This window comes from Perkinsus marinus, assembly GCF_000006405.1.
Source record: "Perkinsus marinus ATCC 50983 genomic scaffold scf_1104296933122, whole genome shotgun sequence".
Classification (NCBI taxonomy): domain Eukaryota; phylum Perkinsozoa; order Perkinsida; family Perkinsidae; genus Perkinsus; species Perkinsus marinus.
In genome coordinates this window covers 79,021-92,731 of record NW_003215247.1, presented here as the reverse complement: position 1 = coordinate 92,731, position 13,711 = coordinate 79,021, and the positions used below count along the sequence as shown (strand labels likewise).

At 46.3% G+C, this 13,711-nt stretch overlaps 2 protein-coding genes across 2 annotated transcripts; one reads left to right on the top strand and one right to left on the bottom strand.

The window, feature by feature from the left end:
- Position 1: 1 nt before the first annotated feature.
- Pmar_PMAR009529 (conserved hypothetical protein) lies at positions 2–2,939 on the bottom strand. The gene is made up of 13 exons (XM_002785253.1): positions 2,761–2,939; positions 2,550–2,655; positions 2,412–2,488; positions 2,235–2,364; positions 2,042–2,186; positions 1,886–1,996; positions 1,623–1,689; positions 1,341–1,448; positions 1,117–1,291; positions 765–911; positions 581–672; positions 456–528; positions 2–411 (listed from the first exon to the last, which is right to left on the bottom strand). Exons 1-13 carry the CDS (start codon positions 2,911–2,913, stop codon positions 215–217), a joined length of 1,581 nt encoding a protein of 526 aa, XP_002785299.1. The 5' UTR covers positions 2,914–2,939; the 3' UTR covers positions 2–214.
- An 8,633-nt stretch (positions 2,940–11,572) lies between these two features.
- Pmar_PMAR009528 (hypothetical protein) lies at positions 11,573–11,830 on the top strand (the record flags this gene model as incomplete). Its single annotated transcript, XM_002785252.1, has 1 exon — positions 11,573–11,830. One exon carries the CDS (start codon positions 11,573–11,575, stop codon positions 11,828–11,830), a length of 258 nt encoding a protein of 85 aa, XP_002785298.1.
- Positions 11,831–13,711: the final 1,881 nt, after the last annotated feature.

Here is a 13,711-nt window from a genome sequence, read left to right as displayed (position 1 = left end):
TCGACTTTCTGATAAAAAGTATGTTCCACTATACTCGAGTGCGTCACACGCGATAAAACATGATAAAAACGTCCAACTACTAGGCCAGTGTAGTTCCTGCTTATAGCCATGATGCAAGTTGGCAAGTGCAGCCACAGTACATTCAGTAAAAAAAATCAAATCTTGCTCCGCTCCGCTCAATCATCGACCTCGACAGAAACAGGAAGATCCAAAATTACGGGCCCGGGGAAGTCAGCAATCTCGATGAAGCAGGGCTATTCGGGAGCGCTCGCTTGGTCGTATGAAGGACTCTATAGAATCCGCTTGTAAGGTTGATCATCCACAACGTAGCAACGCAGCCGACTAGTAAACAGCCGATGTTGATGATAAAACTCGTGGAGTAACAGCCAGATGATACACAGACCTTCTTGCCTAAATAACAGAGCCATTAAGTCCTGAGTAAGGTACGGACCTACTCCCATCGAAATAAGAATCCGCATCATAGAGGCGTCCGAAGACGAGCGAAGCCAGCAAGAAGGAGCCCGTAACCTGAGTAACAGGGAATACCCGATGCATAACGAGTAAAGCATCTACCATGTACCTGAGCTATCTGGATGAGAGTATACGTTGAAGCCAGATGACTACGACCATACAACTCAGCACAGATAGCAGCCATCAGCGACCAGAATGTACCTTACAATACAACAGCTATAAAGACAATCTAAGATACACTTTATGGCTCCTCATAAGACGTATGGTCATATAACCGCACGGTCCATACTTACCATAAGCCATGCCCACCACTGCACATCCAGCCAAGACTAGCCCAAGCAGAGCCATCGCATATCCGACGATCATGAGGACCAGACCAAACATAAGAGCCCATGGCCGAACCACTAAGGCATCGGATAGCCTTCCACTCAACACACGCCCTGAGCCAAAGCCACCATCGTCCATGAATCATTCCGAAGACGAGGCCCAGCGGATGAATACCGTGCGAAAAGCTGATATTCATTTAGATAAGAACTTATGAGGTCTTGACCAAGACTAATTCTCCTCCTCGAACCCTTGAGAGAGGGATCGACAAACATCAACCTATGCTCTGCTCGAGGCCATTGTACTACCCCAGAACCCTACCAGCAGCGTTCCCGATCGATATCATGCTAACCATACTCGTGACCGCTCCTTTACTGAGACCTGCGGCCAGGCCTATTTGAGCTGAGTTGTTGATGACAGTAAGTCCACCACCGAAACCAGTGAGCAGGGCCACGAAATACAACCAGAACACTCCAGTGAGCATAGTCGCTGGACCCTACACACACAGTGAGTAGATGTTACCCCTGCATAGATAAGAGCACTACATTATCTACACGCTTAAAACAGCATCTATCACTGGTTAACATCTCCTCGAGAGGCTCCTGCTCCAACAAGGGATCAGTCTTGGCTCTGGGGTCGTTCAAGGACCGAACCTGACAAAGCCTCATTATCCCCTCGAAGTGAGAGGCCCTTCAAAAGCGAATAGTTCGAAACTATGAATGAGCATAGCTAGCTCCTATACTGTACTGAGCATGACACTAAGCAAAATTTGCTTAGCAAGTAGTGCGACTCGAAAACAGAAGTATCTCGCGGACCCCCAATCTCACATCTGTTTTAACTGCCGACGGGAGGTACAGTACTGTTGGGATAAGCACAGCCAACGAGATGCCAAACCTGAGACCGGTGACTACTACAGTACAAAGTATGGCCCTCACACACATTCCTGATGGCACTAACATCAGAGCATCTTCTGACGCGAACTGTAGAATTCAATTCCCACACCTTTTACAATCCCTCACACATCACCACTACATAATGGTTAGTGGAACATCGAGCAAGTGCGGTATTAAAGACCCCACAAGGCACTCACGCCACAATCCCCGGCAGGACGTCGGGAGCAAGGGAGTAGATCGTCAATACTACGGCCAATACAGTGAGCATACTATACGATATTACGAAGCATCGATGGTAGGCGTAATACCTGATAAAAATACTGCACCAGAATATACGACTAAGCACTGCTTACTCCACACTAACGTCTTCGTGCACAACGAATATAAAACGACTACCAATAACTGCGATGATGGGTGCCGCTACTCCCACGGTGAGAAGGAAATCAAGAGGGTTATTTGATAAGAACGTCGCTGTGACACATACCAAAAACGATGCACCTACCACCACGGAAATCACTGAACCTGAGTTGCCTCACGATAGTTTACTCAGCCCATAGAACGCTTTAACGATGCCGACAACCTTCCCTCTGTGCCACGGGAAGTTCTTGGTATTAGTCGAGACCAGTGCGGTATCCATCCATCCCACTCCTTGCCCAACACACAGGAAACATAGTATCTACAGGCCCATCAGTATAGCTCAACTAGGGGTATACAGCAGCTCACCGGCGGTAGCGGTATCCAGATCCCCAGCCTACTAGGGAGCCATACCAAAATGTAACCAGCGGCAATCAGTATAGAGCCTGTCAACAACCTCGTTGCCTCTTTCGACTGACATCGGGTGAACGTCACTGTGCTCATTACCAACGAGTATAGTGGGCCGAGGTCCGTACTTGTCGCAGAACAGTCCTCCGAATATTGATAAGCCATTGCCAGCATTGAACGCCAGAGACAGATACGTCAATTGGGACTGCATACGATAAGCTACACATCCCTACCGCGCGTCGCACAGATCTTTCACAGCTACACATTGTACTTGAGAGCTACTACGGACGCACACCCCTACCGGAAGTACCTGACTCAAGTCCAACGCCAATTTGAGCTGCTCTGAGTACAGGCCGAAAGTATAGACCGAGCCACAGATGATCATCAATGGCAGTGAGGCCGCAGCTGTAGCCCAGGCCGCTACGCTTGGACACATTGGATGATCGCGATCGATGGTAGTCATCAACAGCGAGGAAAACGAAACCTTAATGAATGTGTCCATGAGCCTATAAACCTTTAACGATCAGCCCTACGGTACCATACTCCCCCTGAGATCACCGCCGTGCTTAATTCGAGTAGTAACGCCTATTCTAAATTAAAATAGACAAATCTAAACCGCGCAATGGTCTAATTTGAAGTAATCTGGCAGAACTAATCTAAACTAAACTCTATCTACCTCTGTTTATACTCTTTACAGTATTGTAAGGGTTCGTCTAGGAACTCTGGATGTTATTAGTTCAAGCCAGGCACCCTCCTACAATGTATCCTGTATATCCTACACTAGCCTACACTTGTCGTAGATAGAAAGACGATCGCCAAGTGGTTAGACCGAGCAGAGTATGCTGTCATCCGTGAACCGATGCTTCAGTTACAGAACAATCATCTACTCATTGCCTCCTGATCATACCAATACCATAATTGAGGACTCCACACAACAGTGCCACCTCTGAGAAGACTCGAGCCGTTGGGCAAACGACCCACCATGTTGTTCTAGACGCTATGTTACATCATCATGTAACTTACATGATGTAAGTTACATGTCATCATAGAGCGACTAGCGAATCACGAGTCGTGAGTCATGCACTACGGCTCAGCAAGTTCAGCTTGAGGGAACCCTCCTCCCAGAGATCATGTTGACGATCCGCCTTGCTTACTTAATGGTACGGTGGTCTCGTCCCACTTCCCGAGCAATTACAAACCCCTTATTCAAACAATTACCTCAAACAATGTCACTGCTCTGTCGAATTCGGCTAAGAGTGGCTCCTAATGCGACTGGGGAAATTCATTTTTCCCGGAACTTGTAGAATCCTCACGAAGGAGTTTCGCTCGCCCATAAATCTCTGCGCGCACAAGTCGTCCACTTCATTTTTAAGTCTTCTGATTTGACTAAAGCCATTGAATAAAAAAGAGACTTATCTGGGGCGGTATGCGGATACTGATTCGAGAATCACAGGCACTGATTCAACTCACTATCTGATTTCCGATTTTGATTCAACTCACACCATGATTCACAAGTGTTGATTCAGATTCAGGATTCGCGAGTACGATTCCTGATTCCTGATTTCGCTCAAGCGTTGATTTCGATTCTTGATTCAGAATCATGATTCCTGATTCAGAATCATGATTCCTGATTCAGAATCATACTCAGCCATTGATTCTGATTGTGAATCAATGAGTCAGAGTATTTACTCAACCCAGTGAGTAAGAATCATGATTCTAGATTTTTTCAACGTGATTGTGATTCAAAACTCATACTCGTGAGTATTTTACTCAACTCGAGAACGCCAAAGATTCAGAATCAGATTTTTACTCAGCGTGTGATTCCGAATCATACTCACGCCGTGAGTATCTCCATTTTTCCACGTTATTTTGCCTTGATTCGTACCGGGGGTCCGGACCCCCCGGGTACCCAATCCTGATTCTGATTCTCGACCTTGATTCACGACTTCAGCGCGCGCCACGGAAAACCTCCTCTGCTGCTTGCGATGGCTTAGGTGCTTAGAATGACCGTGCCGGGGGATAGGACCTCGGCTTTGATCAAGTGAAAGTGTATCCTTGACCAGTTGAGCTGTGAGATTATACAATATAAGACAGTGCAAGGAGGTATAGCTATACTATAGCGCACGTAGTGCATACAGGATATCAGTATGACCCTGCCCGGGAGTAGAACCCCTGTTTCGAGCACGTGGAAGCACACCCTTAACCAGTTCAGCTATGGGATCACACGATACATAACGGTGGATGGAGGTTTAGCGCATGTAGTACATGCAACCACACGGTGTGAATTGCGCATTCCTTAATTCAATTAATTATTCATAAAAACAATAAATGCCCTTCATCGATTCTCTTGAGGGATTGTCGGATTCCGAGTGAACATATTGAAAAGTTTGAAGTACGGATGTGTACACGTGCGACAAAAGATCTTCTTTCACAATTTTGTCATTGTTATAGCGGAACGGGAAATGTTCATGCATTTAGGACGAATTTACCAGGTTCTACCCTCGCAAAGTGACATTTTCCTCCTTTCTTGAAAATGTCACTTTCGGATGTGGGGCGTAGCGACTATATTCTTCGTCTTGTCAAAAATGTCTGATCCAATCTCTGATTCCCTGATTCTCGAAAATACTCAGATTTAATGGAATCACCCGAAAAATCAGTCTCATGAGCAAGGCATATTGAGTAAGAGTATTAATCAGCCAAAAAATCAACTTTAGATTCGCGAATCAGCTCGGAGATTCACATATCATCGCGATGATCCTGATTTCTCGCTCCAGAGTAGAAAATCAGCGAATCAGGGGTTAATACTCACCATCTGATTTTTTCATCTGAGTAAATACTCTGACTCACCTGTTGCATCAGGATCCGCATACGGCCCCTGAACATCAATTAATGAATCGAGTCAAGTCTCACTTTCATTATAGCGTTGTTTTCTGTTATAACTCCACATTGGGCTGACGAAGGTTTTCTGTAGCGTTTCCACTATTTTCGTGACTACTACACAGTACCCAGAATCTGGGTACTCTTCAATACTGTGCAGTACTGTGCAGAAACTGGGTCCCAGATGCGACTTGCCACAGTTGTGGGGCGTGAAGCTCTCGCTCGCCATTTCATATGAGTAACAGTCCTCGACTCAATCTGAAAATGCTAGATACGTTATATCAGTTGGTCTATGACGAATTACGCCCCGAACTGAGATAGTCGGACTACCCCAGAGTAAACATAGTTAGGGTCAGCAACAACTGATTGGTTGTTGCTGCTACATACGCTAGCATGCACATCATGACATTGTCGAAGTGCATTTCGTATCTGATTTACACGAAGGAGCATTATGCGCTGTTACAGTCACACGATTTCCTTCGGGAACGAGAAACCTTATACCTTGCATTTCCGAAGGTGAGGAGCTCGACGGCGACCGACGGCAAGGAAAAGCCACGGAGGCTTCACTCAAACCGCCTCCTGGTGAGACCATACTCGCTGAATCGGCGAGCTTCGTTTCTGCTCGTGAGTACAGTTAGTGATACTAAGATGCTCATTAAGGAGTTGTCGATTTTCAAAACTACTCATATTCGAAATCTTACTTGTATTCGCATGACAATTTGAGGAGTGCTCAGTTTTCTCAACTCTAAGGCGCCTCGAAAGAATAACTCAGGTAGTGGATTAGTTCATCGGGGATACTAAAGGTTTACTAAGGCTTGAGGAACAATTCGGCTGCTATCAGACAGCAGCCAACAGATGGTGGCAAATTTGCTTGAGATAGAACGCAAGTAGGCTTCCCTCACGGGGACGCGGTCATTGAATATCCCATTCTGAGGGACTCGGGTCCGCAAGACTGATTGCCAGTCAACAGAGATTCAAAAGGATGGTGCCGTCGTTGTAATCTTCCCTGGAGTGATTTCCCTCGGGAGTGAGGAGAGGGCGCAGTGAAGGAACTAAAAGATCGGAGTCAGCCTCCGTGGCCCCAAAGTCTGAGGTTTGATGCAATCTGCCGCTTGTGTTTCGGCATCTTCGACGGCGCAATGTACACGTGCGCCGCGTTTCTGGATCATCCAGAATGGATGGCATATAGTATGGAATAGCTCCTTCAATTACTGTAGTTCGAGACCCGAAGTGAATCAGATTAATAAACAACAACAGTAGTTGGCGACTATGCTTAGCCTTCTTCCAATCGAAGGTGTATGAACACTGGTCAGCCGACCGCACAACCACCACTGTGTGCGTGAATCACTGCTGGACTCAACTCAGAAGGCCTATCAACAGCGCTCCCGCCCCATATGCCCCTCGGTACTCACGGGAGACGGAATGGGTATACCCGGTGCGAGCTCGGCACTGGTTGGTGCAGCTCATTGGCGAATACACTAGAGCATCAGCATTTCATTGAGCAAGATCCGTCGTTGTCTCCTCGAATGTTGACGTGACACAAAATTTATATCATTCACACGTCGCAATGAGATCCTTTCTTATGATCCTGCCGTAGCTCTCACCATGCTTGGTGGTCTGCACTTAGATGACTTCACTTATCACATGCTTTGGCGGGCTGGAGAGTGTTAGAGAGGTCGAACACTGTCGTCGGCGCAGTCTTCAGCATGCGTGCCGATTCCAAGACGATCTGTAGCTAACGTATTCGCTATTTATGTCGTCCGCCCCTCACTTTACTACATCTCCTTATCCAAGTTATGTGAGGTGTCAGCCCTCTCTGACCCTTGGATGGGTACTCCTCAGTGCGGGGGCACCACAAGGGAATCGTGTTATCTCTATGCTCTCTGTGTCGCTTTGAGGGCGAGGTTTTGTCTGTGGCCCCCTTGGTCGTGTTCCCCCTCCCCCTCCCCCATCCCTCCGGACATCCCGTCCCCTGGTGACTACCTCGTGCCTTCCTCTACCGTAGTTGTTTTCGTTTGAAACATGGCATTCCATTCTACTTCAAGGAGATTCCATGTATCCCCACTACTTTGTGTGTGGCTCCCATTGCATCAGGCACTCTCCCGGTACTGTACTGTCTTCACCTCATGGATGCATTCCCTCGGTAGCTGCTCTCAACCTCGGGTGAACTCGCATCAGGTTTCCATCGAGATTGCATGTGAACACCCCGATCATGGCTCATTCGGAGATTCTCCCAGAGCTTAACAGAAGACTTCTCCACTCGAGGCGTTGTTTTGGCCAAATTGTCCCTTCTATCAAATCAGGCGGTCTTCAGCGAAGTTCGGATACCTCCGTCATTGACTTCTATTATTGACTTCACTGCACCCTCTGGTCTTCTCTTTATGTTAGTCTTGACTGACAACAAAGGCTCATCGAATCGATATGGTGAACTTCACGAGGCTACAGGTATCCTTGCGGATGAGGGTCGAGCTTTCATCGCTGTGCAATTCCTTGAGATCGTACCGGCCTGTATTGGAAATCTTCACGTTTCCATCTTGGTGTTCATTGGAAATATTGATGGGTATGGTTATGTGGCATTCATTTGAATATTATTCACTGTTATATCCTCCTGGTTCTATTTGCATCTACTAGTGTTTCATCAGCACACAGAAGAAGAGTGACTTTGGACTTCTACACGTAAGTTGGTTTCCTCATGATGAATGGACATTCACGTCTTTTCGTTTCTCTTTCATTCCGGTATCCTTCGTGGGTGCCTCACCTGTCATTGCTGCTACTTTGACTGCATGCCTCTGCCTGAAGAGTATGATAGTGAGAAGTTACTCGATAACCATCGCTAACCAGTCTCTAGTAGGCCACTGAGTGTAGATCACAAACTTAGCGGACTTGCGTAGATGCTCGGACTGGTCTGGTACTGGTCGTTTCCTCAGTTTTTTTAAGGTTTTTCCAACGCTGATGCTTTCCACCCGTTCATTCAGACACAAGACTCTTTGCGAAGCTGCTAGACACGTGAACGTTTTCCTGTTTTATTTTACGCTATATGAGATAGTCTTTTTCTTCTTGCGCAAGATCGACACGAGCAACCATTGAACAAGATGATATCCGAGTATGGAAAGAAGATGTTCACAGAAGCGTTTAGAACATCCTGAGGGCTTTACTCGACTACACTACGAGAGGGACAGGGTCTTCCCGAAGCCAGTTTGGCTAAGGCCTCTGATGATACTGCTGCAAGAACATTCTTCAGAGTACATCCAGCTCAACGGGGGCGATACCCGCTATCCATCACTTCATACTCGACCAAGAGCCGGTACCATTACCATCATCGTCATCATCATCATCCGCTTACATTCTTTTGTCACTGCGCAACCAATCCATCTGGAGTAACACAATTAAACATAGCTGATTGATGAGCACACATAAAACACCCCAATCTTTCGATAGATTTCATCTCGCCTGTAAGGAGTATTCCTTCCCTTTTTCGTAGTAGCTTCAGATCCGACGTATGGCGGCTTCTGGATGATAATGCCCTGTTGATGAACGGGTAAGTTTTCTCCATGATGGATGTGTTTGAATTGCTTTGACGTTGACTCTGTCACTCTTTTCATGTACGGATGCGGCACTAGACTGGGTGCTTCACCTGTCATATATGGTCATGGATGGAGGATTGAGTTGGACAACATGTGTAAGTTGCCTTTTTAGGTTACCTGAGGAGAACAGCACACTAAGTGTGGGTGCTGGACCCGCCACTCCTAACGCCAGTACTCAAGAAGTTCTCATTTTAAGCTCGTAGGGATAATCTTCCATGATTCTAGAATTTCCTCTATGATCTTTTCTACCGATGTTCCCGTTTTTGTAGTCGGTTTGTTCTCAGGCGCTATGTAGGGGATTTGAGATCTTCGCGACGTGAATTCTATCCCGCTTTCTCATCCTGGTTTCTCAAAATGGTTTCCAAATCACAATAGGGGAGGGTAGGCGTCATACTTGGGGAAGGAGGGGATACAATGGGATTGCAGCAAGTACATGTCTTCGTTGTTTTTCGAAGCTATGGGTAGATCTGTGGCAGCACACATCCATGAGGAGAACGGCAAGCAAATGCATAGACAGGTGAGTAGGGAGGTGTCATCTTATCGGCGTTTAGCTTTACGTGGGATGAGGTCGTTCTGTCTATTACCTAGTGCGGGTACTCAGTCGTTTGCTTTCCTTTATTCCGGTACCCCGACGTGGGTGCCACACCTGTCAGATGGATAGGAGTTATGGATCCGAGCTGTGTAAGCTGTTCAGTGATGCTGTTCTTTGTGTAGTTCCCCAGACGGCATCACCCGACTGAGCATTTGCCGGGTGGGTGCCGACACCGCAACCTCTCAATCATCCTTATCTCGGCCCGGTTATCACACTTTAGTACATTAGTTGGCCGAATTCGCGCTTACTTTCTTAGCATTGAAATTCTTCTCTTCTTCATATCACTTGACTTCCCATGTAAGCTTTCCGTTTTTCTCCAAGTGTTGAGAGTATCATTGTAAGCACAGACGGGTTGGATCCACTCTTCCGGGTATTGCGTTTCTCTACTGCATTGCACTGTTTGCACTAGATTGCATCCGCACTACAGATTCGCCACCATTCACAAGACGAATTGAGTACAGCTAAAGTATGACTGTCGATCCACAGTGGAGAAAACTACGCCTTTCCCCAGCCAAGTTTGACAAGTGAACACACAAGCTTGACAGCGTTGCACTCAAGAATGCCAGCGTGTTACACAGGTTTACACCTTCTCAGATGTTACATCCAAGTTGGCCAGAGTGACATTCAAGTTTGATACCATGCTGGAATGTTGCATCCAAGTTTGCCAGAGTGACATTCAAGTTTGATACCATGCTGGAATGTTGCATCCAAGTTTGCCAGAGTGACATTCAAGTTTGACACTATCAAAAGCAAGCTTGACACGGTCAAAAATGTTTTATTCAACTTTGACACTATACGCTCAACTTTAGCAATATACGCTCGACTTTGACAATATACGCTCGACTTTGACAATATACGCTCGACTTTGACAATACACGCTCGACTTTGACAATACACGCTCAAGTTCGACAATATACGCTCAAGTTTGACTGATATGAATGAGCGTGCATAATGCTCATTTGCGAGCCGACAAGGGTACTTCAATCGTCGAAATTAAATGTGTTTCATTTGTGGTTAACTGTGTCAAAGGATGATCGAAGATTCGAGCCGGGAGATTGTTCAGGTTCGATTCTTCATCATCCCTCCGATGTGGCCCAACGTTAACCCCCGGAGCCACTCATGAATCCTACTCCATGCAAAAACTGTTTACACTGGGAAGTACGTCGAGTAGTCTTTTCACAAATTGTGAAGTACGAATAGTGAATATCGAGATGCAGTGAAAGTGAGCTTTCGTTGGTCGAAATTGGTCTCGTGTCCGACGAATCTGAACTTGCATTCCCGAATTCTTCCACTTGCTGAATTTGAGATTTAAAAGGTGTAGTTGGTCCCGAAGCACTCACTATAGTATAGAGCATGCAGTCATTCGACACATGTTACACACGACTAGGCTGCTGCTACTTCTCACAGTGTGTAAGTCACACGTTATATGGTCGCGAACCGCATGTAAATATTCCGATACGTGCCTGCAGCTGAATGTCTCTCATTGCCAGCGAAACACATTCTTCAGAACGACGCAAGTTCCTGGGCCAATAGAGTAGTGGAAAAGGTGCACAGGTACACGATTTGCCATCGTTACCGACAACTCACTTTACGATTCATCATACAAAAATTCATCATACGTAAATTTACACTCAGCATACCCAGTACCCTTCTTCACGAGGATATTGAGAGGATTGAACGTCACCCAGTAAATTATTCGGATCGAAATCCATGCACAAAGACACACGAACGGTAAATAGGGGTCGTGCTACTTCCCAAGAGTCTTGAGCCGAAAGGGCCTCGGGTTTCCCAGAAGGGCTCATCCTTTAGGTCTCAACGCAAGGACAGATCCAATTCAATTCGCGCTACAGAGTAACAACGAAAAGTTCCAGTTGATTTAGACGGGATGATGTTCTCTAAAAAATCAACATTGAAACTTGATGATATGAAGCAAGGACATGCAATCACCTCGGTAGAGCGTCAGAGAATAACTGAGAGCTCGGAGTGGCCTGCCGGATGCTAGATGCCAGCCAGATGGTATCGGAGAGAGGCCAGCCGCTGACCGTGAGCTCCACAGTAGTAGATCTTCCATGTTCGAGCGTGTTCTCTTCCGGAGAAATGACCATGACATCATCAATACTGTGGATGATATAACCATCACCACCGCGGATAACCGCGAGCGGAGAAACCACTACTTGGCGCTGCGGTTCGACCGCTCTTCGATAATGGAAGCGGCGGAGTCCCCCTTTCAAAGCGGCGGTGAGAGGTCCGTCGAGCCTAGTCGTGGCAGGATGACTAGCCATTGGACTTCGGGTGGCCGTGGCAACCCTGTAGAGAACAAGGATTGATGACGGGATGAGGGGTCTATTTTACCTCGCAACTTCGCGGGTTAGGTCCTCAGATGGACACATCGACGGTCGGGCAGGCAGGCGACTGGATTGTCTCACACAGGTACGTTTCTCTTGCCTGAGCTTAGAAAGCTGTTCTTCAACAGCGACGCCCCATTCCGCAATGGATGTTCGACGCTTCATAGAGAATGAGGCAGAGAGCAATGCTACGGGATGGCGCACTACAGCAGTCCCTTTTGTGACACTTGGTCCTGTCAAGTTGATAATATAAACATTACGGGGACTATTCAGGATAGAAGCTGCATGCAGAATTCAGCTTCTACTACACCTTTTCAATCTCAAATTCAGCAATTGAAAGGACAAATTTTTACGAAAGTAGTTTGATTTTCGACGAGTGAAATGGGTTTTTCACGAAATGAAAGTTCAAATTCGAAATGAAAGTTCGATCTTCGTTGATTGGTTGAAAATGAATGTTCAAATTCGTTAATGAAATTTGTAAACTCGGCAAGGTAAAATTCGTCGAACACAAGGCCAATTTCGACCAATGAAAGCTCACTTTCACCACATGGAAGGAAATTCTCGTCAGCGTCGTGCCACGGATTGTGATTTGCGACTCGCAAATTCTGAGCGCTGATGGTGCTCTACGGACTGCACCGTAATGCTAACAGTACAGTGCAGTTCACAGATTTGCAATGAAGGATTTTCAGGGATTCGAACCGAGAGATTGTTCGGGTTTGGTTCTCCAATGGAGATTCTCCATTATCCTTCCGATGATATCGGAGGGATAATGGGGTCGGCACATGTTCGGTTCGGTTCTCGAACTGCCGAACCGGACTATCCGAACCGAACTTTGATGGTCTTGTGCTCGACAAATTTGAACTTGCGTTTCCGAATTAATAAATTTCATTTCCAGATTTGAAATTTCACTTTCAAGCGGTCTACGAAAATCGAGCTTTCATTTCGAATTTGAACTTTCATTTCGTGAAAAACTCCTTTCACTCGTCGAAGACCGAATTCCATCTATCTAAATTGTTCTTTCACTTGTTGGATCTGAGATTGAAAAGGTGTAGACAGTGCGGTAGATCTTATGCATAGTATCGAGTAATATAGCTGTGTGAGTCGCCATGAGGGTAGTATACCGTACTTAATCTAAGATATTATATCTCCATTTGGCAACTCCCAGCATTCAAGGTAATATGAAACTCGGTTCTATAATTTGCTATCGTATGATCATCATACGATAGCAAATTATAGAACCGAGTCATCATCATACTATGATGCATAACCCAGAGATGTACCATGTACCGAATTTACAAACGTATGTAAAAAATTGCGATATTGGATACCGATCATTGATAGCAATTCAATGAATAAACGACACCGTGGGCTGTTCATGGTCCCCAACTGCAGAATCGACCAGATTGAGAGATTGCGGTGTCGGCACCCACCCGGCAAATGCTCAGTCGGGTGATGCCGTCCGGGGAACTACACAAAGAACAGCATCGCTGAACAGTTTACGTAGCTTGGGTCCATAACTCCTATCCATCTGACAGGTGTGGCACCCACGTCGGGGTACCGGAATGAAAGAAAACAGACGACTGAGTACCCACACTTGAGAATAGACAGAACGACCTCATCCCACGTACGGCTAAACGCCGATAAGATGACACCTCCCTACTCACCTGTCTATGCAATTACTTGTCGTTCTCCTCGTGGACGTGTGCTGCCACAGATCTACCCATAGCTTTGAGAAACAACGAAGAAATGTATTTGCTGCAATCCCATTGTATCCCCTCCTTCCTCAAGGATGACGCCTACCCTCCCCTAATGTGATTTGGAAACCGTTTTCAGAAACGAGGAGAGAAAAAGCAGGACAGAAAT

What these genes read in the sequence shown, in the direction of transcription:
- Pmar_PMAR009529 (XM_002785253.1), bottom strand. Translation starts at nt 2,913, where the DNA reads ATGACTACCATCGATCGCGATCATCCAATGTGTCCAAGCGTAGCGGCC. An exon ending in AGTGGTGGGCATGGCTTATG is followed by an intron (nt 673 to 764) that starts GTAAGTATGGAC and finishes TTGTATTGTAAG; the next exon opens with GTACATTCTGGTCGCTGATG. An exon ending in GGATTCTTATTTCGATGGGA is followed by an intron (nt 412 to 455) that starts GTAGGTCCGTAC and finishes TCTGTTATTTAG; the next exon opens with GCAAGAAGGTCTGTGTATCA.